Raw genomic sequence first — 24,594 nt, 5'->3', positions numbered from 1 at the left:
TTATGGTGACCCCATGTATGTCAGAGTAGAGCTGTGCCTCATAAGTTTTTAATGGCTGGTTTTTCAGATTGCCAGGCCTTTTTTCCTTTTTACCTCTGGGTAAACCCAAACATCTAACCTTTCAGTTAGCAGCTGAGTATGTTAACCGTTTGCATCACCCAGTGGCTCCAAGGCTGGGCAAAACCCTCTCAGTTTCCTGTTTGCAGCCTCAGAGGCGCCCGAATCCCTCAAAGCCCAGCTCTCCACGGTTTGGACCACAGCCCCTCATAGCATGCTTCATCCCTCACCTCCCACCTCTCTTCTTGGCTCTGCAGCTTTGTCCCCTCTGAGCAGCCTGTGGGGAGGAGGCCAGCACAGGCCCTCTGTGATCAGAGGAGTCTCTCCTGCATCGTTTGGGGTCAGGCACTGGGCTAGGCTCTTTCCTGAGACATCCAGAGTATCCCCTTGAGGATGGGTGGCACAAGCCCATGGCCCATGTGTGTCCCGCCCCCTCCCTAGTGACCAGTATTCCTCTGAGGGCTAGGCCTTTCTGGGCCCGGTGCCTGCCTCTTGCTACACTTGGCATGCCAAGAGCACTTCTACTGCCAGGCCCTACCTTGGTTTGGCTGCTCTCTGTACCATCCGGAGTCTGGGCACAGCTGCCTACAGTCCCTGCCCCAGTGCCCCAGGAGGACCCTTTGGCACACAGTTTTCCCTTTCCAGTTGGCTGTGCTAGCTTGGTAGTGAGAACAGCCTGCCCATTTAAGCCAAGTCAGGACCAGCTAGCCCCAAGGTGGGCACCAGGAGTGTTGTAGGGGGTCAATGGGGTGGGATTTCTGGGCAACCGCCCCCCAGAGAAAGTTATGTCCCCAGCCTAAGCCTCTTTCATGGCTCCCAGAAGGGCCATCTGAGGAGACCCTATGGATAGAAGGCAGGTCTTACCCCTGGACTTAGGCCCTTCACCCTATCCCTAAAACAGACCCTGCCCCATACAATGGCACAGAGGCTGCCATGTAGGACTAGGGGGCCAATCCTGGCTCTGTCACCCACTTCTGGAAGACTAGGCTGAGCCTTTGCCTTCTCTGGGGCTCAGTTTCCCTCTTTGTAAAAGGAAGAGGTTGAACCAAATAATGCAGAAGGCTGACCCAGCCAGTCCCTGTTTGTGCAGCTCCCTTTCTGAGTCCAGAAAACTCCCTTGTGGGCCAGACTGAGCAGCGGCGTTCAAGCCCTTGGCTCTATTCTTGCCTCCTGGCAGCTGCAGAGCCTGGGCCAGGATGAGGGCAGCTCCCAGTTTCAGTATCTCCCAGACAGAGCCCTGGCAGACTGAGAGTGAGGTGGGCCCACAGCTAGCTGCCACCATAGCAAATGCCAAGGTTGGATCAGGGTGGGACCCTTGTCTCCCCCAAAAATGGAAAAAGAACTAATGCTGCTCCACTTGTAGCACCTGTGCGGAGGCCCTTCCAGACAAGATCTAACTTAATCCTTACAACCCTGTGAAGTAAGCATGAATTCCCCATTTAATAGACAAAACTGGGCTCAGAACTTGCTGAAGGACCCCCAGCTGGTCAATGATGGAACTGGAACTCGATCTCAGGAGGCCCCTTTTCCTCCCCTAGCCCAGGAGGCTGGCATCAGTGGGGCGTGGGACAAGTCTAGAGAGGGAGTGCTGGGTAGGGACAGGTACCTGTCTGGGTTCCACTCCAGCCCCCCTCCCATCTCAGCCTTGCCCTACCTGACCCAGGCCTATAGGACACCCACCTGGAGTCCACCCAGTCCTAGGCAAGGGTCTGGGGTGCTGTGCATAAAGACAGGGCACTGGACCTAGGATCAGGGGCCCTGGCCTGGGTACTGGCTTTTCCTTGGGCTTACTGTGTGATCTCAGGGGGCTCTCTCAACTTCTCTGATCATAAGATTCCCTTATCTATAAGGTGGAGGTAGACTCACCCTGTCCTGCCTCCTTACTGGGGCTTTATAAGATCTGAGAGGGTAATGGGTGTGAAAGATCTTTGAAAACTGTAAAAGGCCTTGTAGGAAAAATTGTGATTTTACTATTGGCATGAGGGGCTGTGTGCCTGCAAGTGGGCCTTGCAGTCTCACATGGGTGGGGGGTGACCAAGAGAGTTTAGTGTGGGAGAAGGCCTGTGGCTAATAGTTGCAGGGGTGGGGGGTGTCCAGGAGCTTGGAGTGGGGTTCTCACTCCAAAGTCATCCTTGAGTTCACTCACAGGGTTATACTTGAGCAAATGTATACAAAGAATCATGGCATCTTGTCATCTATAGGTCACACCAATAGGGCTTGTGGCTAGGGACCTGACTGGCAGTTTCCATGGGGACAGACAGACCAGTCAATGCTGATGTCTGGGTGTTGGCAGAAGGCAACACGAGTCCTCCCCACCGCCACCCAGGAAGGGACCAGCCTCCAAACTGGCTGTTTCCTTTTTTGAAGTGACCTCATGGTGTGCTGCAGTGTTAGGCAGCCCAGGGTCCTGTGGGAACTGTCCTCAGCTCCCTCTGCTCTGTCTTCCTCCTGCCTGCTTCCCTCCCCCAGACCCCTCCTGTCATTGGCTAGGGATGTGGGAAGACAGCCCTCATGAGCAGAGCTGACATTTCAATCTGTCTGCCAAGCTCTTCACACGCCTGCAAATTGCATCAAGACTTCATCACCCCCCTTGTCCGACACCCGGCCCTGTCTGGCCCCTGTCAGGCCTGGCCCTCAAACAAGTAACAAATTACATTCCAGCCACCGTGGCAAGCCCACAAGTGGGTGCTTGAAACCCAGGGAGCCAGAGCTGCCCAGATAGCCTCTGGCTGAGAATAGGGTGCTTTTTGGGTGGGAGCCCTGGGCAGCCTTAGCCCACTCCATCCCGAGCTTTCATCTCAACCCTCCTCATCAGGCTTCAGAGGGTCATGCCTCCCCCAGACCGGAGGCTGCCAGAGGCCTCAGCTCCCATGTTCCCAGTTTTCCAGGTTTCTGAGGGAAGGATGGCTGGTAAGAATGCAAATCCAAAAATCTTGGAAAAAGCCAGGCCAGGCTAAAATCTACCCCCTTGCTAAACCTGGGGGCCTGGGAAAAGAGATGTCTGGAAATCTGCTTCTGCAGGTGACACTCCATGAAGCTGGGAGGGTGAGGGAGCCGCCTCTGCCTCCTGTCAGGTTAAGACTGCTGCTTAACACCTGTGTGGCCTTTGGCAAGTTCCTTGGCCTCTCTGAGCCTCTGTTTATTTATGAGGATATTACCACTTACCTTATAGAATTGTGTGATGGTGGTTTTTGGGTGCCTGTAAGTCTATTTCAACACATAGCAACCCCTTGTGACAAAGTAGAACTGCCCCATGGGGTTTTCTAGGCTGTAACCTTTACAGGAGCAGACTGCCAGATCTTTTCTCCTCTGGAGCTGCTAGATGGGTTGAAACAGCCAACCTTTCAGATGGCAGCCAAGCACTTAACGTTGTGGCACCAGGGCTCCTTATAGACTTAGGATGAGGATGAAACAACAGGCATAAATCATCTACCACATGGATGCTGGAGTTCTGGTGGCATAGTGCCTAAGGCACTTGACTGCTAACCAGAAGGCTGGGGGTTCAAACCCACCAGCCGCTCCTTGGAAGGAAGGTTGGGCAATCTACTTCCGCAGTGATACTGCCTCAGGTCTGACTCGACGGCACATAACAACAACAACAACATGGGTGCTTGACACATAGTAGGTGCTTGACACATAGTTGGTGCTCTGCGAGTGGCAATCATTATTGCTCCTGCTCTTGTCCTCTGCTGCTCTCTGACCCCACAAAGCAACAGTGTCAGAGCTGGGAGAGAGGGCAAGAGGGTGTATATGGGAAGCTAGGAAGAAACCATGTACTAAGGTAATTTCTGCTTCTCTGCTTTTACCTTCTTAATTTCCCTCTTTGTTCCTCGAAGCCCCCCTTCAAGATGCTCTCAGACCCCACCTGCTCCACATGCTCTCGCTGAGTCTCCAGCCCCTCCGGCTCCCCCCTCGAGAATTCCTGCCGCACACATTCAGCGCCACTTAAGGCAGAATTATATGCTGCCTGGCATCTCTCGATAATTACAGATTCCACGTGTGTGAGTCTTGTTTTCCCAACTCTAGAATCACAGAATCTCCAAGTTTGAAGGGACCTCATCCAGCCTCCGCCTGCAGCAGGAATTCCCTGAGGAATGTCCCCGGCAGATGGTCAGGCAGCCTCCACCCAAATGTGCCCAGGCGGGGGCTCCTCACAGAGAGGAGGCGCTTCTGCCCCCAGTACCCATCCTTGAGCCTTCTCTTCACCTCCTGAAGACCTACTAGGCCCTTCCTCCCAGGCAGGAATGGGGATCCCTCCCTGCCCAGCCGCCCCCTCTGGAGTCCCCATGGCACAGCCATTCTCAGCATCCCGATCTGGCAGCCAGGAGCCTGGCAGGGGGCTGTCTCCCAGCACCTGACTGGGCCCAGCATCCTCAGTGCTTCTCAGCTCACAGGACACTGATGAAGAATGAATGGCCCACTCATTCACTCTCTCCACACATCTTTATTGAGGCTGGCTAGGGAAGAGAACATCGTGACCCAAAATACCACCCTGAGCTATCACAGAGAGATAGGCAGAGGACAGGTGGGGAGAGCCTGAGGCCGAGGGACTGCCTGGACTGGCCTGGGAGGCAGAGGATGGTGGTCCTGGGATCCAAAGGGATGACCAACTTCCCCAGGAGAGGGAGAGAGGAAGGCATTCCCTGTACAAGGTCTCACCTATGCAGGTGTCCAGGGGGGTGGATATGGGAGGTGGCCTGTGACTGCAGTGCAGGTAAATGAGACTGGCAAAGCCAATGGGGCCAGCTGGAAAGGTTGGACCTTGTCCTCTGGGCAGTCTGAAGTAACCAGCAGGTTTGGGTGAGAAAGAGACATGCTCTGACCTGAGGCAGCCAGGGCCCAGAAGATGAGTTGAGAATGGAAGGAGTGAGAAAGGGATGGTTAGACCCCACTCTGCAAGTGAGACACAATGGGTTGGGGATGATCGGAGCCAAAACAAAGAGGATGAAGAGGAGGAACCTATTGGAAAGAAATTTGGAAGGTAAAATTGGGAAGCATTCGGTGACTCACTGGATGGATGCCATTTGACTAACTCGGTAGTTAACCCATGAAGGTCTAGGCTTGTAGGAACCTTGGAGACCATGTAGGATCAGTGCTTCTGAATCACCCAGGGATCTTGTTAAGATGCAGATTATGATTTAGTAGATCTGAGGTGGGGACTTTGATTCTGCATTTCTAACACATTCCCAAGTAATGCTGATGGCTGTTGGCCCAGAGACCGCATTTTGAGTAGCAAGGACCAGGCAGTGTTTTGTTCTGTTGTACATAGGGTCACTATGAATCGGGGCCAACTTGACGGCTCAACAACAACAACAGGACCTATCCTGGGCCACTTTATAAGATGAGGAAACGGAAGTCAGTGTATTTGTCCAAGATCACATAGTTCAGATGAGGTCCTAGATCTCTGGGCTCCAATCCAGTGTTCCTTCCCCCAGGCCACACTGCCACTTCCCCTCCAGGCAGAATCTGTTGCTGTCCAATCCTTGTTTGACCGAATAAAGCCATGGAGCACAGAAGGATGCGCTAGGGATTGAGGGTCTGAGAACTGAGATGGTAGTCGACCTGTGACAGCCAGGAGGGACACTGAGAAAGAAGCCCAGAGAAGAAAGAGAGAGAACAGCAGGGTGGCTGGTGTGTGGACAGGTGTGGCATAAGGCTGAGCAGTTGACGGGCCAGATTGGGCAGGGCCTTCAGAGCCCCGGAAGGAGTTTGGACTAGATCTACCAGGGTCCAGGGGCTCAGTGAGGAGCTGCTGGAGGATTTAAATGAGGAAGTAACATAGTCAGCAACAAGTCTGGGGCTTCAGCTGACAGGATACTGATGTTGGGGAAGGAGGTTAAGCCCTACAGTTAGGGAGGCCCTCAGGAGGCTGCTGATCTGTTGTATTGTTGTTGTTATGTGCTGTCGAGAGGGTTCCCGAGGCAGTATCACTACGGAAGTAGATTGCCCCATCTTCCTTCCGAGGAGTAGCTGGTGGGTTTGAACCACCAGTCATCTGGTTAGCAGTCAAGTGCCTTAGCCACTATGCTACCAGAGCTAGGTGAACAATATTATTGGGGATCTAAGGAGGTGGCAGTGGGGATGGCTTGAGGTCCAATTGTGAGGCTTGAATGATTGACTGGGTATGGAGTAGGAGGGAGAAGGCAAGATGCCAGTTTCTGACATGGGCACTCAGTAGATGGTAAAGTCATTCCCTGAGATGGGGAGCCAAGGGTGCTGCTGGTTGGGGGTGAGGGTAGTTCAGTATAAGCGGGGCAGGGTATTTGAAGTCCCTTCAGACTGAGTGAGGCATTCAATAGGGGATGTCCAAGGGCAGCTGGACACCTGGGTCCAATGTTTAAGACCTCACATTGCTGGCCAGACCCTCAAACACCATCTAGTTCAACACACCTACCCCATTTCCAATTCACAGATGAGAAAACTGAGCCCAGGGAAGGGAAGGGACAGGAAGTAGCTGGTGTAGTAGAAAGACTTTGGAAACAGACCTGCTTACAAGTCCCAGTTCTGCTAATAATCTGTATGACCTTGGGTAACTTACATAGTGTCTCTGAGCCTCAGATCCTGTCTCATGGAGCTCTGGGAAGGTAAGCTGAGCACTTCCTGTACTAAAAGGCCTAGTTCAGGACCTAGGAGATCTGCTTCCCAAAGAGTGGGGAGGCAGCAGGGTTGGCCATGCCCAAGGCCTGCAGGAGCCTGAGGGCAAACCAAACCAAACCAAACTCACTGCCGTAAAGTCGATCTGACTCATAGCGGCCCCTCCTTGGGTTTCCGAGGTGGTATCTCTACAGAAGTAGATTGCTCAATCTTCCTTCCGAGGAGTGGCTGGTGGGTTTGAACCCCCAGCCTTCTGGTTAGCAGTCAAATGCCTTAGGCACTGCGCCACCAGAGCACCATGGCAGGAAAAGACTGACCCTTCTGCTTTGCTGTCTCAACTCCACTGCAGGTCCAGAACATCAGCCTCCGAGAGGGAGAGACGGTGACCGTGGAGGGCCTAGGGGGGCCGGACCCACTGCCCCTGGCCAACCAATCTTTCCTGCTGAGAGGCCAAGTCATCCGAAGCCCCACACACCAAGCGGCCCTGAGGTTCCAGAGCCTCCCACCACCTGCTGGGCCTGGCACCTTCCATTTTCACTACCAAGGTAGATCTAGATTGGCTGCCCTCCTGGAGGTCTCTGATACTATTTACACCTTGGGGAAAACAGAGGGGCTATTACCATATAGCACAGGTATGCAGTAAAGCTCTGTACAACTGTAAGTGGGTAGACACTTAAACAGGCAATAGCCATAGAAGCCCTCCCTGCACATGCAAGGGGATCAAGGTCACAGGGGCTTGATGGTGGCTTAAGAGGACCTTAGCTGCCAACTGCCTCACCCACCCTGGACCTGGGCTGTACCCCGGTCAGCTGTTAAGAACACTTCAGGAAGCAGGGGAGTAGCATGATGTTCTGGAAAAATCACAGACTTAGGAGTGTTTGAATATCATTCCACTGGCTCCTGACCTTGGAGACAGGTCATTTGACCTCTCTGACCTTCTTTTTCCTCCACTGTAAACTGAGACCACAACACCTACCCCACAACGTCGTGAGGAGGATTAAACAAAACGGTGCATGTCATGCTTAACACATGTTCCCTCAAGGAAACTAGTATTAAACAGCTATCAGGAGGGGAAAGGGAGAGGAGGGGTGAGACTGCTTCTCTCCCCTTTGAACTGCCCCCCACCCCAGGCACCAAGTCATCCTAGTCCCTTGCTCTTTCCACAAAGGTTAAGCCAGCTTAGGATGGGGGGTGCTACTGGGGAAATAATTGGTGTGAACAGTCACAGGATTGTCTTGCATTGACATGGACCCTTCCACAGCCCTGAGGGGTTCCACAGCCAAAAGGAGAGCTGGCACTTGTCTGGGGATCCTGGATGCTTGCAGCCACACCTAAGGAGCAGCCAACCCCTCCTTACTTCCCCATCCAAGCTGGGAGCTGCAGTCCTGGCATTAGCAGCAGGGAGCCTGGTGGCAGGCAGGGGCTAGGCAGAAGCCAGGGCCAGCTGAGGCAAGGATGAGTGTCTAGGCGGTCCAGGCGGCCTCCCTAAAGGCTCATCAGTCCTCCCTAGCGGTGGGCATAATTTCACACCACCGTAACCTTCTCTTTTGCTGCAGATTCCTTTGCACAAAACCCTGGCCCTCCTCTCTGTTGGGCCAGACAAAGGTGACTGACAGGTAAAGAGCCGGAGGCCGGGTGATGACCCCAAGGAGGGGCTAGGAGAGCTGGCCCAGTCCTCTCTGCCTCTCAGCTCCCAGAATCCCTCCCTCTTCAGCCCAGTTTTTGTCAATGATCAGCTCTTTCCTTAATGAGTGTAATTCCCCTAATTATAGGCTGTAATTAGCCCTGATCCTGGAGATGGGAATAGGAAGAATGTATGCCCACGTGCATCTCTGTGGGCTGGAGAAAGAGGGTGCCAGTGGTAGAGTGAGGGGCCTTCTACCCACACCCCAGCCAGAGGTGCCCAGGCTGGTGCTGGAAGTCACAAAGATGCGTCCCTACAAGGCAGGACCACATTCCAACTCCTCTCCCACAGGCTCAGGCAGGGTGGGGAGGCAGAGGGCTCTGCCAGGCATCCTCCTCCACCACCCTGAGCCTTTCTGGCACTGGACTTGGACCCAGAAACAGACGCCAGTGAGAAAATAACTCGACAGATTGCAGTGGTGTAGACTCCCCAGGAACAGTCGTCATGGCAACAGGAAGAAGCTCACCCTAGGAAGTGGCACTTCACCCACTATGGAGACTGGGGCTTCTCGTCTACCCAGCCTCCTGCCTCTCACCCCATCATAACCCAATTTCCTCATCTGTGAAATGAGGGCCCTCCCTTCCCAGAGCTGTGATGAGAACTCAAAGGAAAGATGTATGTTCAAGTGTTGAGCACGACATCTGGTCCCTGCCTAGATCCTCTATTCCCCCACCCCCACCCTGTATGACAGCCTCTCAACCCCTTGCATTCTGAGTTCAGTAACCCACATCCTCTTCCTCATCCCATCCTGGGCCCGGATCCCTCCGCAGGTCATTATGAATGGCTGCCCTGAACAACCACCCAGGGCTGCCTTGGAAGTTAACTCTCAGGCTTCTCTGACTCCTGAGCTCCGGTTTCCACGTCAACTGTAGAAACAGGTGTGGGGGAGGGAAAGCAAGTGGCTATAGAGCCAGGAGCTTCTTCCAGTGCCTGCCCTACCACTTACTCACTGTGTGATAAGGGAAGGTCTCTCAGTCTTTCTCTCTCTGGACCTCATATGGAAATGGGTTAATAACCCCTATCTTGCCTTCCTTTCTCCCAAACATGTTGTAGACTTCAAACAAGAGAATGAAGGCATTTTAGAAGCTGGAAGGTGGATGCAGTTGTGAGGTGCTATTTATTATTACTCAAAATTACATACAATAACAGCAGGCTTGCATGTAAGGCACTTTTTTCTATGTCAGGCATCGCATGTATGTCCTCTCATTTAACCTCCACAACAGTAAATGCAATACTCTGAATGGGTGGGTAAACAAGGAAACAGAGGCACTGAGACCTCAAGCACCTTGCCCAAGGTTGCACAGCAACCCCAGGCAGTCTGACCCCAGAGCCCACCTTCTAAGCACTATCTGCCAATCACAATCAGCCTTTTGTTAGTCACTCTTGCAGCCTGCATGAGTGGAAAGAGCTGGAATCATTTCCCCATTTCACAGGCATTGTAACTAAGCCAGGAGAGGTGAAAGTCACAAAACTAAAAGCTACAAAACTCATTCTCCCCAGAGGAAGCCCCCTTTTTGTAGCCACACAAAGGCACATAGAGGCTAGTGGAGCCCCTGCCTGGCCCTCTCTTCCTATACCCCCAGTGCCAGCAGTCAGGTTAGTTTCTTTCAGTCTACACAGTCCACATCCCTATCACTCGCAAGGGTTTTCAGACCCTATATCCCAACCCTTCCCTCAGCCTCCTTCTTTGGCCCTCTCTAAGCCTTCCTCTCTGGTAGCGTAGTGCCTAAAATACTTGACTGCTAACCAGAAGGCTGGAGGTTCAAACCCACTAGCCACTCCTCGGAAGGAAGGTTGGGCAATCTACTTCTGAAGTGATATTGCCTCGGAAACCCAAGGAGGGGTCCGCCTTGACTGCACATAACAACAACAACAACAACAACAACAAGCCTTCATCTGGCCATTCGGACCTCTGTCCCAGGTTGGGCTTTGCGAGATTGTTTTGTAGGATTTGCTGCCACCATCTGGTCATACTTGGTATGGCAATTCCAAAAGCTATCAGGTTTCCCAGGCAACTTGTCCCTCCCCCAATTTCCAAGAATCCATGCCCTGCACCCCGCCTTTGCCCCCCATCCGGTTTTTACAAGTCCACTGCCATTTCCATCAAACATTTTCGTATTTCTCCATGAATGAAAAGAAGCTTTTACTGCCTGACTTTAGTCTTTCCTGCTACAAGTCACATTTGTCATCTGTAGAAGAAATACCAAGATTTTACGGAGGCTTTTCACTATTTCAAGTGCTTTGCCACTTATACATCATTCAATAAACATATCTTGAGTTCTGAGGATACCAAGCTGAACAAAATGTAACCCTATTTATTTTCACAATAACCCTGTAGATGGACTGGCATTTTGAACCTCATTTCACAGATGTAGAAACAGAGAGACACAAAAAGGTTAAGTAACCCACCTGAAGTATCACAAAGCTTGAAACGGGACCCACGCCTCCTACCTTCCAGCTCTGTGTGCGCTCAGACTGCTGGAAATATCATCAGCACCTTCAGGGGAGGGCACTGGAGTCTTTTCTGGAATTCCTTGTGCTTCCTCTGGCCCCAAATGATACTTCTTGGCAGCAGAGGCTTCCCGACCCCCGACTGTGGCTCAACCCCTTCCCCATAACATCACCCACTCTCTCCCTCCACAGCTTATATCCTGAGCTGCCACTTTCCCAGACGACCGGCTTACGGAGACGTGACTGTCACAAGCCTCCACCCAGGAGGCAGTGCCCGCTTCCACTGTGCCACTGGCTACCAGCTGAAGGGCGCCAGGCTCCTTACCTGTCTCAATGCCACCCAGCCCTTCTGGGATTCCCAGGAGCCTGTCTGCATTGGTGAGTGGTCCCAAGGGAGAGGACTGGATGGTAAACAGGGGAGGCAGGGGAGGTTCATCCCTGCTCTCTGATGCTGGCTGGCACTGTCCCTGAACCTCACTGTCCATAAAGAGCCAGAAAATGGTCACATTTCAATGGCATTCATCCAACCTGCACTTATTAAGCACCTACTGAAAGAGGCATTACAGGTCTACAGAGCTGGATTAAATAGGGCCCTCAAAGAACTCAAAATTCCTGGAAAGAGAAGAAGAAGAATCCCCCATAGGTGGCTACCTTCTACAGCAGGAAGTAAAAAGTGCCATAGAAGAGACACAGAGTGTCCTGGGAGGAGAGGAAGCAGTCGTTCTTAGAAGGCTTCCTGGGAAACGTAACGCTGAAGGGTTGCCATTTCAGTGGAGGGGACAACATGGGCAGTGGCACAGAGGTGGGAAGAAGAGAGGGGGGTTTAAGGACACTGAAGACAGCCAGGTGGGGAAGTGGTAACAGGAAGATCTTGACTGTGTTAGGCCAAGATACCAAAAACCAGACTCACTGCCATCCAGTGGATTCCGACTCATAGTGACCCCCACTGGGTTTCCGAGCTGGTAAATCTTTAGCTGGTGGGTTTGAACCACCAACGCCTCAGGCACTATACCACCTGAGCTCCTTTCAGGCTAAGATACTGGAGAGCTATTTGAGGCTTTGGAGAGGAAGAGGGAGGAGCTCAGACCTGCCCCTCAGGAGCGCCAGCCAGGTGGTTGTCTAGAGGCTGAAAGAGGAGAGGAGGGCAGAGGGTCCAGAGACACTGAAGAGGGAAAGGAGACTCCCCAGTTCTGGGCCTGCTGGGGTGGCAGTGGACGGGGCTTGTTGGAGGAAGGAAAATGAAGTATTTTGTTTGGGATAGGAGAGGCACTGGGGCTTTTGAACCCTATTTCATTCTACAAATCCTTCCTGGGTGTCACACACAGCCAGGGCTGATTAAGACAGAAGTAGAAGTGTCTCTGCTCCCCAGGAACTCCCCATCCAGCAGGAAGACTGGCAAGAAGCTCAGCATTGAACCAGGGCAAACGCGGGGTGGGGGGTATAGGGATCTAAGGAAGGGAGAGCCAATCGAAAATGAAGGAGGGGGCGAGGACAGGTTAAAGAATGTTAGCTAGAGGGAGTGGGGTGGATTCCTAGAAGAGCACACGCAAAGGTGTCAGGCATGGCATAGTGAGAACAGAGTGAGCTGTGCCTGATGAGGGTGTATGAGGAGAGGAGGCTGAAACTCAGTGGAGAAGTTGCATTCACAATGGGTCTTGAATGTCATTTTGAGCTTGGACGCTATCTTGAGGGTAATAGGGAGCCACTGAGGAATTTTAAGCAAAGGACGGAGCATGATAAAATTGGAAGGGCAGTTCCATTCTGAGACTAAGCAAAAAGGTGGCTCTGCCCTCTCTACCAAGAAGAAACTTACCCCTCCACCCCCAAGAACTTTAGTGGGTTAAAATATTCTGTCTCCTTGAGCATGTAGAGACAAAGGTGCTATGTTTGTAAGTGATGGCAGCCTGGACTCTGTGAACCAGAAGGGCCCTGAGCTTTGTATCCTGTGGAGGAAAGCGCAGCCTGGAACCAGCCATATTCCTCCCGCCTGAGGTCCTTCTCTGACCACTTAATGAGGAGTTTATGGCCAAGTCCCCAGCAATCCTCACTGATGGGGACAGGCAAGCTGCTCAGAAGAAAAACAGAAGACCTAGTGCCAGGGGTCAGCCCAAGAATGACAATGGTAGATGGTAGATGCCCAGAGAGCTATTTCACAAAGTGTCTGATAAGGGCACCAGATTTAGGGTGGATGGCACGCACACCAGGTGCTCTGTCCCCCCCCCCCATTTAGTCCCACCCCTTGTTTACATTCACTCACACCAATACAGTCACTGCTTGGCTTTAAAAGACCTGCCCCCGCCCCAGGGGTCCTAGTTAAGGGCCATACCCAAGCAAATAACTGGTTTTAGGAAAATTGCATGAGGTGGAAATAAAAGATGGACCCAAGAAGGTTAGAGCCAAAGGTAAGAGGCTTTAATGAAGGCTGCCTGGGAAGAACATGGAAGGCTTCCTGTAGAAGTCAGCAGAAAAGGGAAGTGACTTACCCAGGGCCACACAGCCAGGCAGTGACAGATCCACTTACCATCAAAAGAGTCATACAAGAATAGTTCCAGAGGTGTGAGAGGTTCGGAGGTAGGGTTCTGATGTGACCCAGGCTGCCTGGAGCTGCAGAATCACAGGGAAAGAGGATTGGCCTTCGGGACCGTGAAGGCAAAGATAGCAGAGCGGCAAAGAACCCCGCTGCCCCATGCAGAGGGCACAGAGCTGGGATGGTGAGAGGACATTTGTCAGGGCCCAGAGCAGTTAGGTTACCTAGTATCCAGTCAGAGTCCCAGTGTAGTATCCTGGTCCCTGCCTCATAGCTGCCTGCGGTGGGGTGATTCGCAATGCCACCACTGGTCGCATCGTCTCTCCGGGCTTCCCGGGCAACTACAGCAACAACCTCACCTGCCACTGGCTGCTTGAGGCTCCTGAGGGCCAGCGGCTGCACCTGCACTTTGAGAAGGTTTCCCTGGCAGAGGATGATGACAGGTAAGGGGCTGTCCCAGTGGGATGGGAATGCCTGTCAGATAACCCTACTGGAGGGGCAGCACCCAGGCCTGGGGTCATATCCTACCTGGGTCAGGGACCAGTCACCCAGCTGCCACTCTCCTGGTCCAGGCTCATCATTCGCAATGGAGACAACGTGGAGGCTCCGCCCGTGTACGATTCCTACGAGGTGGAGTACCTGCCCATTGAGGGCCTGCTCAGCTCGGGCCGACACTTCTTTGTAGAGCTCAGTACTGACAGCAGTGGGGCAGCTGCAGGCATGGCCCTACGCTACGAGGGTGAGCCTGCTGGACCTGACCAGGGGATAGAGGGACCTGAAGGGGGCTGGGTAGGGTGGAGTAATGGTGAGAGGATGGGCGATTCCTAGGCCTAGGGTCTCATCTCTCATACCCTCTTCCTCTCTGCCTCCATTCCATCACTCCTTCCAACCCTGCCCCTACCCACCTGGCACTTAGCTGCCTTCTCCCTGCTCCTACCCTCCCTCTGGTCCAAGAGAATGAATTCTCCAGAGTTTAAAGAGCAGAGAAGGCCCAGCTCTTAGGGAAGGAGAATTGCTGCAAGAGATGCTCTAGAAGCACTCCTGTATGCATGTGCTCATTCATTCATTCGTTCAAAAAATCATTTATTGTGCACCTACTCTGTACCAGGCACCTTTGGGTAACACAAACAGTCAAGCGCTCAGCTGCTAACCAAAAACTTGGCAGTTCAAGTCCACCCAAAAGTGCCTTGGAAGAAAGGCCTGGTGATCTACTTCAGAAAAATCAGCTATTGGAAACCCTGTGGAACACAGTCCTACTCTGACACCATGGGGCCGCCATTAGTCGGAATCGGCTTGATAGCAATTGGACTGACTGACTGAACTATGTACTAAGCATAAAACTAGGCCCTGGCGATACTACAGTGATCAAGATTCCCTCCTGGTGTAATCAGGATGGATGCCTTGGGCAGGCTCTGGCCCTTGCTCCAAGCCCAGGACATAAATTTGCCCAGCAATACTCAGGAAGAGAAAGACCCTGGGGAGCAGGAGGATGTCTGCCCCCTTGGTTTGCCCCAGAGGAGGCTAAGCTGGGCCGGCACCTGTGATTCACAGCTTTCCAGCAGGGCCATTGCTATGAGCCTTTCGTCAAATATGGCAACTTCAGCAGCAGTGCACCTTCCTATCCTGTGGGAACCACTGTGGAGTTTAGCTGCGACCCTGGCTACACCCTGGAGCAGGGCTCCATCATCATCGAATGTGTTGATCCCCATGACCCCCAGTGGAATGAGACAGAGCCAGCCTGCAGAGGTCAGTAGGCACAGCGGATGGGCCTGTGGGGGCAGGGAGCAGGGTGGGGCACTAGGGAGCCAGCCACAGAGCCTGGGTGCACAAGAGCCCTGTGACATGTGTAATTCAAGCTTCCTCTGGAGGGGGAAGGCTCCCAGCATTGGGCAAGCACTCCTGCAGGCAGGTGGCAGCCCCAGGACATGGTACTGGGGGAATGCAGAGGGGACGTGCCTCCTGGGCCTCCCCTGCCTTCCAGCTGTGTGCAGTGGGGAGATCACAGACTCGGCTGGCGTGGTGCTCTCTCCCAACTGGCCGGAGCCCTATGGCCGTGGACAGGACTGCATCTGGGGTGTGCATGTGGAAGAGGACAAGCGCATCATGCTGGACGTCCGAGTGTGAGTGCCCGTGGGCAAGGCCAAGTCAGCCCTCCTGCCCTGCCCGTCCTGAGCCCCCCCGGCCTGGTCTGCCCTGACAGTCCTCCCCCATAGGCTACGCATCGGCCCTGGTGACGTGCTTACTTTCTATGACGGGGATGACCTGACAGCCCGGGTCCTGGGCCAGTACTCAGGGCCTCGTGGCCACTTCAAGCTCTTTACCTCCATGGCTGACGTCACTATCCAATTTCAGTCGGACCCCGGGGCCTCGGTGCTGGGCTACCAGCAGGGCTTCGTCATCCACTTCTTTGGTGAGCTTGCCCCTGTCCCGCCCTGCTGCCTGGGGAAGAAGGGGTGCCTGAGAGCAGGCCCTGCACCATGGACAGAGAGGCCAGGGTGACAAAGAGCCCAAGTGCTCACATCTGATAAGGGGACACTGGGAATACTTCAGATATCATCTGAAGGAAGCTGGCCCTGCTCTCCATCTTCTCTGAAGGCCCTGTAAAAGAAAAGGAGCCTCTGTTGCAGCAAGAGGGACTTGGGTTAGACTGCAGGAAGAACATCACAACAAAAACAGGTTTCTAAGATTTAGAAGTGACAGTTTTTCCCACCTTACCTGGCCACGTCTCTCTGAGGCCAGGACTGAGGAACTGGCCTCAGTGCTTTTGGAAAGAAGGTCATGTCTACATGATAACCCTGGAATCTAGGAGACTGAGAGATATCAGGGAGTGGCCCTTGAGCAGGGAGGATGTCTCAATGAGCATGGCCAGGCCAGTCTAGGCCCAGGATCAACTGGCAGGATCCTGAGTACCCTGAGGTGGGCAAGCACAGAGTTACCTTGGTGCTAGCTGAAGGCCTGCACCTTGCCACCCCTGTGTCCCCAGAGGTACCCCGCAATGACACATGTCCAGAGCTGCCTGAGATCCCCAATGGCTGGAAGAGCCCGTCGCAGCCTGAGTTGGTACATGGCACCGTGGTCACTTACCAGTGCTACCCTGGCTACCAGGTGGTGGGATCCAGTGTCCTCATGTGTCAGTGGGACCTAACCTGGAGTGAGGATGTGCCCTCCTGCCAGCGGGGTGAGTGTCCTTGTTCCACATGCTTCCCTGCTCAACACCACCTTCAAATCTTTCTCCCAGATTCTGAACTAGACTCTAGCTCTTTTCACTGGTATCCTTGAAGTTGCTTTGTCTCTCATAGCCTCAGTTTCCTCATCTGTAAAAAGGAAATACTATCTTTTCCTGGCGTTAGGAGCTCTTGTGGCATAGTACCTAAGGCATTTGACTGAAGGTTCGTGGTTCAAACCCACCAGCCACTCCTCGGAAGGAAGATTCCGTAGAGATACCACCTTGGAAACCCAACGAGGGGTCGGGTCGCTATGGGTGTATCTGACTCTGTGGCAATGGGTTGGTTTGTTTAGTTTATCAGTCAAGAACTCCAAGTACTTTGTTTTTGGTAGATGGCAATCAGTGTTTGTTAACTCTGATGGATGGGAAGGGGACAAACTGGGAGACACACCAACACAAAGTAGGGACTGATAAATAGGGGGTGGAGCTTTATGGCATAAAGATGTTGGCAGGCCTGGAACAAAGCCAGGGTGAACTGGCCTTTTGCTGAGTTCTCCTGGGCTTACTTCTTTCCATCACCCCCCACAGTGACTTCCTGCCACGACCCTGGGGATGTGGAACACAGCCGACGCCTCATATCCAGCCCCAAGTTTCCTGTGGGGGCCACCGTGCAGTATATCTGTGATCAGGGTTTTGTGCTGACGGGTAGCGCCATCCTCACCTGCCATGACCGCCAGGCTGGCAGCCCCAAGTGGAGTGACCGGGCCCCCAAATGTCTCTGTAAGTGTCAGATAGGGAGGGGGGTAGCTTCTGGTAGGGAATAAAGGAAGCTGTCCCTGGAGACCAGGAGCCTGGCATCCTCACTAGGCTCTGCCTGCTTTGCAGTGGAACAGCTCAAGCCATGCCATGGCCTCAGTGCCCCCGAGAATGGTGCCCGCAGTCCTGAGAAGAGGCTACATCCAGCAGGGGCCACCATCCACTTCTCATGTGCCCCTGGCTATGTGCTAAAAGGCCAGTCCAGCATCAAGTGTGTTCCCGGGCACCCCTCACACTGGAGTGACCCCCCACCCACCTGTAGGGCCGGTGAGTGCCCTGCCACCCCCAGAACTCCTCCTCTGGCAAAGATGCCCAATATTCACAGGTTCTACCCATGCCCTCTTCATGTTACCCTTGATCACTCCCTAGTCTCTGCCAGATCCTTCTGACCTGGCATTATCAAGATAAATGCTGGGTTGGGCTTTCCTTGGACAAACCCTTCTCATGATCAGCCCACTACCTCCACTCCCTGCCTTAGTGGTTTGGCCCATTGGGCTCATGTATTGCCCTTGGCCTTCCCCTCTTGTTCCAGCCTCTCTGGATGGGTTCTACAGCGGCCGCAGCCTGGATGGTGAGCTCCCACCCTTGAGGGCCAGAGAACTGGTCTCCCCAGTCCTGTTCTCATTGCTTCTAGACCAGGGGAGGGCACAGAGAAAGAAAAAAAAAAAAAAAAAACCGTCTGGGACTAGCAGGGCAAACAATGCTTTCTGTTCTCAGCCAGCTAGAGGGACCTGGTGGCCAGATGCTCCTGGGAAGGGATGAGGGAATGTAGTTCAGGTGACAGGAATCTCTGCCCCAATCCCATTCTCTGTACTTCCAGTTGCCAAGGCGCCTGCTGCCTCCAACACCCTGGATGCTGGCCACATTGCAGCTGCCATCTTCTTGCCACTAGTGGCAATGGTGTTGCTGGTGGGAGGTGTGTATCTCTATTTCTTCAGGTGAGTCTGGCTTCCCTGTCTGTCCTGCATACCTAGGGGCTACTGGGCCCAGCCCTGTCCAGTATTCCCAACTCATAGGCTGCTCTGTCCCTACAGGCTCCAGGGAAAAAGCCCTCTTCAGCTGCCCCAGACACACCCCCGCCCCTATGACCGCATCACCGTGGAGTCAGCATTTGATAATCCAACTTATGAGACTGGAGTAAGTATCCATGCCAACCCTGGTACCCTATCTAGGACCAGATTCCCTGCTCCCTTGGCCAGGTACCTCTGAGGGTACTGCCAAGCCCTCCTACTCTTTCCCTTTCCCTTGGGAAGTGGATTAAGGCCTGGCAAACTGTATACAAGTTTCCAACTCCCAGCAGTTTCTTTCCTTTGCAGGAGACGAGAGAATATGAAGTCTCCATCTAGGTGAAGGCAGCCTGGGAAGCCGGCTCAGCCCTCCATCATGGCGAGCCACAGGGCTCCTGGTTTCCTGCTGTCCCTCCACTTCCTGTACATACCACCTGGGAAGAGATGCCACCAATCCCTCAAGAAGTTGTGCCCTTCCTCACCTGCAATGCCTACTAGGGCCTATTTCCTTGGTATCGGTGCCCTGGGGTCCAAGTCAGGGGATATTTGCCGACGGGCAGAATACAGCTGGAGCATATGCGTCAAGAACCAGCATTCTCCTGACCCTCCCTCCTGCCTTGCCCCCCCGGTCTAGAATTCATAGGCAGCGTGCAAGCACTTCTCTGCACGTGACCACCACCCAGCCCTGGCATGTAGGACCCTGTGGCAGGGTTAACATGATGGTGGTGGAAACTGAGCCCTGATGCACCTCACAGGGCCATCACCAGTGGCCAAAACTGCTCTCTCCAGGGTGGCCTCGGGATAGTCCTGGCATGCTCACACCATCCCCTCGGGGAAGTTGCTAATTCTTCTCTATGTCCCAGGAATGGACAGTTCTGTCTCCTGCCCCTTCCCGGTAGAGGTGATCATTGTTAGGGGTTTTAAGGGGTTCAGGGACCCTACTCCAAGCTCAGGCTAGGCTTTCTTGGGCACTCATGCTCCACACCAAAGCAGGACACCACACTGCTTCCCTGGCAGCCCTGTACACTGAGGAAAGGACACCTTCCTCTGATGTCAATTTGGCTGTTACTTTCTCTTTCCTATAGGAGCTCTGGTAGCATAGTGGCTAAAGCACTTGACTGCTAACCAGAAGGCTGGCGGTTCAAACCCACCAGCCACTCCTTGGAAGGAAGGTTGGGCAATCCTACTTCCGTAGTGATACTGCCTCGGAAACCCAAGGAGGGGTCGCTATGAGTCGGGGCCGACTCGACGGCACATAACAACAACAACAACAACATAGCCCCTCCAGCAACCCCAGCCACTTGCCAGGCTGCCCTCCTGGCCACCATGTTTTGGGAATGGGGGAGCAGGCAGGTATATTCTGGAGAGGAGCAGAGGAACCAGGAATTTGGCATGGAACAAGGGGTCAGAGAACCCCAGATAGAAGCCAAGGAGTTGACTGCAGGCCACTTTGTACATGTACTGTATTATAGGGGGTCTGAGCTCCAGTCAGAGAAAAATCTTTTATTTCTGTTGTTTACTTATTAAAATGGTGTTTTTGAAAAAACTGAGCAATGGCCAGGTGGCTGGTGCTTTCTTGGAGGGAAAGGAGGTGGGAGATAAATGGGATGTGGACTCTGAAACCAGAAGGCATGCTGGACCCACCAATCAATCAGCCCAGATTTTATAAAAAGCCAGTTACGTGCAGGTGCTGCTGCTAAAGGGACCATGGTCACAAAAAGGTCAGTGCGACAGATGGCAGATGAAATGAGAGGACCCAATGACTGGTGCCACAGGAGTGTGGGATCCCAAGAACCCAACTGCTTATCCACCCCGATGCCCCATTTCCTCTTCTCTGCTGGGTCCAGAACTATAGGCTGGCACATGTCCAAGTCCCCCACTAGATTGCTGACAAAGCCCAGAAAGCCTGATGCATCTCTCCTTCCCCTTCTTTCTCAGCAAGCAAGGCTTGGGAAATTGGAATAAGAACCAGAGATTGAACTCCTGAGCATGAGGCCCTAGTCTGGCATGGCCTCTGAGAACATGCAGAACTGTCAGGACAGGGGCCGTGCTTGGCTCCTAAGTTAGGCACAAGCCCTAGCCATGGGCCCAAAGAGAAGAGGCTGGCAGGAGCTGCTTAAGTTTGCCAGGTTTGGTCCCTCCGAGCTCTTATGCCCCATTCTTCTGGTCCCTATTGCCTCCTTAGATAGGAGTATTTGCCCAGCCTTGAAACACAACCCACACACACACTCCAGAATGCACACCCATGCTTAGAGGGATCCCCTGCGTGGCTACTTTCCAGAGTAAGAGAAAGGGGCAGGCAACAGAATTATGGGAACTCAAACCAAAAGACAAAATCCCTGAAATAACAACCAGCACCTTCTGCTTCTACGCTTCCAACCATCCATGGCTATCTCCCCATTCCCATCCCCACCCTCACCCCACCCCACCCCAGCTCTAGCAAAGGCCACTTTGAAGGATGCAGAGGTCCAGTCCATGCAGAGTGCAGTGCCCAGGAGAGCCACAAGAGGTCACTTCTGAAGTGATGAAGGCATCTAGATCCCACCTACTCTATCTCCTCAGAGGTCTTCTGGTGGCATAGTGCCAAAGGCATTTGACTGCTAACCAGAAGGTAGGTGGTTCAAACCTACCAGTCACCCTGTGGAAAGAAGACTGGGCAAAAGATTCACTGCCTGAAAAACCCAAAGGGGGTTGCTATGAGTCACAATCAACTCTATGGCATTGAGTTTGGTTATTTTGCTTTTTGTCTCCTCAGTCCACCTTGAACAGCCAGGGCTAGTGCTCTTCAAAGTGGCACCAACTTTTTGCATTGCTGGGCCAATCTCATCCTCTTAAGAGATAGGTATACGGAGTAATTAGTTCCCTGGCACTTGTCAACAGAGCCAAGTCTTGTTTCTCTCATTGGCCCACCTCATGTTCCAGTTTTCAGCTGCAACTGTTGTTGATCAAAGCAAAGTCTTGGTCATTTGGAACGTGCTAATGGCTGACTTAACTGACCCATAATGCCTTCAAGCTGACACAGCAGCACAGCTGGGCACTGGCACATACAAAGGAAGCCAATGAGAGAGGGCACATAAGGTCCCAACTTAAGAGGGCCTGTGGCATGAAATCAGGGGTTGATTACCGAATAAGCAAAGTAAGCATGGATTCCTTGTGTTTACTTACTAATCTGTAGCAAACAATTTCACATGGGTTTCACCAGATCTTTATGTGGTGAAAAACACATGAAACTGTTTGGTACAGATTAGTAAGTATGCACACATAAGCTGGTGGTTACCTTGCTTACTGGATACTCCGTCTCTGCCAGCAGTTACACATTTCAAGAGAGGCTTTGATTCTATAGAAAGGTGTTGTAGTGTTGGGAGAGAGACAGATGCCAGCCATACCTAGAAACAGAATCTTTGATGTGGTGAAAAAATGAAATTACTCACTACATACTAGTAAGTAAACACAAGTAAGCTCATGCTTACCTTGCTTATTGGGTAATCCAACACTGCTTGAAATACAGCCCCAAGAGAGATGGGGTCTGGCCAGGTCTGGCCACTCCATACAGGCAATCTAGCTCAGCCCTACTTCTCTGAGAACCATGTCTCTGACCCATAGACATAGACGTCTCTTGTAAACTGAAAGTGGTAGAGAGCAGGGAGCAGTCAATTTACATGATACTCCCCTACAACTTTATCACCCTTCTTACGTACTAAGAGGATCATCAGGAAAGTCAGAAACACAGAAGCCTAAAGCTGCACATATTAGCAACCCCACCCTACTGTTACTGTCCCAAAAGAAGGAGCAGCACCAACTCCTCAGAGGCAGTTAGCATGGTGTAGTGAACAGTGTCCTGGCCTGGGAAATCAAGAAATCTGTTTTATCATGCTCAACTGACACAACATAGTACATAAAAATCTTGTTCTACATCTTACTTTGGTGAGTAGTGACTGGAGTCTTAAAAATTTTTGAGTGGCCATCTAAGACACAACTATTGGTCTCCCCTTATGGATCAAAGAAGAGTGGAGAAAATCAAAGTCATCTGGAAACAATTAGTCCAAGGATATGATGGACCACAGGCACCTCAGTCTTCACGACCTTGAGACCAGAAGAACTAGATGGTTCCTGGCTACCAACGCCAACCACTTGAAAAGGGATCAAAATTGGAGAGTCTGGATAAAATGGGGGGAAAAATGTGGGACAAAATTAAAGAACATAACGACCAGAATTACTGGTCATATAGAAGCTGGTGGAAGAACCCCCCAGACTATGGCCCTGGATTATCCTTCTGGCTTGGCACTGGACTCACTTCCGTGGATTAGCTTGCAGCCAAACAGTAGAAAGACCTACAAGCAGAACAACTACCCCAGGGAGATGCACCCATGTAGCCTAGGGAGATGTACCCCCTAGATCAATCAACCAAGAGACATCAGAGGTGCATCATTTGCACAGAGGGAAGGCTGGGCAGACAGTAATGCATAGATAAGAAAGGCAAGGGGAAAGGGTAGTCAAGTGAAAGAGAGCTTTTTATGGTTGGGGATTGTAATCAGGCAGTGAAGACAAATGTACATCAACTGTTGAGAGTAAAACGAATCTGCTTTGTAAATGTGCACCCAAATCACAATTTAAAAAAAGAATCTGTTTTATTTCTAGGCCTGCCATAAATTCACTATGTGACCTAGACAAATCACTGCTCCTCTCTAGACACTGGAAATGAGTTTAAATCAGACGACCTCCGAAACCGTTTTCTAGTTTAGGATTCCGAGGATGCTGTGTGCCTTAACAACAAAGATGGGTAGAATACAGTTACCCGGCAACAATGCCAACTAAACGCCTAACGTCAGGCACAATAACGCGGTTTCCTTCTCCACTGCTTCCTCTAGTCAACCCACAGTCAGGCTGAGATAACTGGCAATCTCTGTCAGCGAAGCCAAGAGGAGGGGCGGGCACCCAGGGGCCGAGCATGAAGTACCGCCCAGAGTTCGAGATGAGACTCTCAGACTACAAATCCCAGAACGCAGTACTCCAGCTTTCATAAGTATCCCTTCCCGGCAGGCAAATCGTTCCTGCCTGAATCCATCCTGGGAGCTCTGGTGGCATAGTGCCTAAGGTATTTGACTGCTAACTGAAGGCTGGCGGTTCAAGCCCACCAGCCACTTCTCGGAAGGAAGACTGGGAAATCTACTTCCCTACCGATACCGCCTCAGAAACCCAAGAAGGGGTCGCTATGAGTCGGGATCGACTGGAGGACAGTGAGTGTGGTTTTTGGTTTTGAGTGCATCCTATCTCCGAAGGAAGGTTGGGCAATCTACTTCCCTAGCGATACCACCTTAGAAAACCAAGGAGGGGTCGCTAAGTAAGATAACTTGGTGTGCGTCGCACGCACAAACTACAATTCCCACAATCCACAGGCCTATCGCGATACTTGCTTCCAGGGTGCGACGCGCTCCTTTTCGCCCTTAGGACCCCTTGCACGTTGCAAACTGGGAATTGAAGTCCGCTCTAGGCAGGTAGCTGGGCGTTGTCGGCATCAGAAACTCTACTTCGTCTAGAAGAGCAGTTGTCAGGCACAATGGTCAAAAGAGGGTAATAACGGGCAGGCAGAGCTCTCCATGGTGCCATCATCACGTAAAGCAGGGATGTCAGTATTGAAATTAACTGTAAGGAGCGGGAGGGAATTGGGGAATCACAACCATCCAACCCGCAGTGCATTTTCGTCGCAGTGGCCTTTCTTTTCTCTTTACCAATATGGCGGCTTGGTCCAGCCACACCTGACCCAAAACCAAACAGTCCAATACAATACTCCAAAGAATATTGTTCTCACCGATAGCCTACCAACTCCAGCCAACGCTACACTTGCTTCTTCCTGCTAATAATCTGAAGACCAAAGGCAAGGTAGCCGATATCCCATTACCAAAATGGCGAAAGAAGAAGCATTTTTGTGAGGGCTAGTGGGTGACAATACGCCTGCGCGGGAGGCGACTGTGTTACTGTGGGGCGGGAGGCGAGGTACTCCCAACACGCCTGCGCAGGAGGAGATTCCTCTTGGTCTGTACACAAACACCAATGGATGAAGCGTCCCTAGCTTCCTGCGGCTGCGCTGTGACCTCTGTGAGACCTCCTACGCGCCTGCGCAAAACATTAGGTCCCGCCCTTTCATTTCAGTACGCTGGCGCAAGGCTGAAAGGCGGGGCTTCAGAGCTTCAGACGACTGCCAGCGCGGCTGCGCGCTGGGGGGTGCCCCCTCACCGCGGCTGCGCGGGAGCCCGGCCGCCGGCTGTCACTGCGGTTGCGCGCGGCGAACGGC

The 24,594-nt window shown here is 52.5% G+C and overlaps 1 protein-coding gene across 1 annotated transcript in view; it reads left to right on the top strand.

The window, feature by feature from the left end:
• Positions 1-18,641, top strand: part of SEZ6 (seizure related 6 homolog) — a 52,603-nt gene extending 33,962 nt beyond the window's left edge. The window contains exons 9-22 of the mRNA XM_042780485.1: positions 7,001-7,196; positions 10,979-11,164; positions 13,588-13,756; positions 13,886-14,052; positions 14,865-15,059; positions 15,295-15,433; positions 15,527-15,723; positions 16,297-16,491; positions 17,068-17,259; positions 17,365-17,562; positions 17,828-17,866; positions 18,116-18,233; positions 18,330-18,432; positions 18,612-18,641. Coding sequence (XP_042636419.1) covers positions 7,001-7,196; positions 10,979-11,164; positions 13,588-13,756; positions 13,886-14,052; positions 14,865-15,059; positions 15,295-15,433; positions 15,527-15,723; positions 16,297-16,491; positions 17,068-17,259; positions 17,365-17,562; positions 17,828-17,866; positions 18,116-18,233; positions 18,330-18,432; positions 18,612-18,641 — 2,124 coding nt within the window. The remainder of the gene's footprint in view (positions 1-7,000; positions 7,197-10,978; positions 11,165-13,587; positions 13,757-13,885; positions 14,053-14,864; positions 15,060-15,294; positions 15,434-15,526; positions 15,724-16,296; positions 16,492-17,067; positions 17,260-17,364; positions 17,563-17,827; positions 17,867-18,115; positions 18,234-18,329; positions 18,433-18,611) is intronic.
• The last annotated feature ends 5,953 nt before the right edge of the window (positions 18,642-24,594 follow it).

Source organism: Orycteropus afer, unplaced genomic scaffold (assembly GCF_000298275.1).
Source record: "Orycteropus afer afer isolate SDZICR_OR568_19922 unplaced genomic scaffold, OryAfe1.0 scaffold00042, whole genome shotgun sequence".
In the NCBI taxonomy this organism is placed as follows: Eukaryota; Metazoa; Chordata; class Mammalia; order Tubulidentata; family Orycteropodidae; genus Orycteropus; species Orycteropus afer.
Note: the sequence above shows the minus strand (reverse complement) of the source record. Positions and strands in the feature narration are given on the sequence as shown.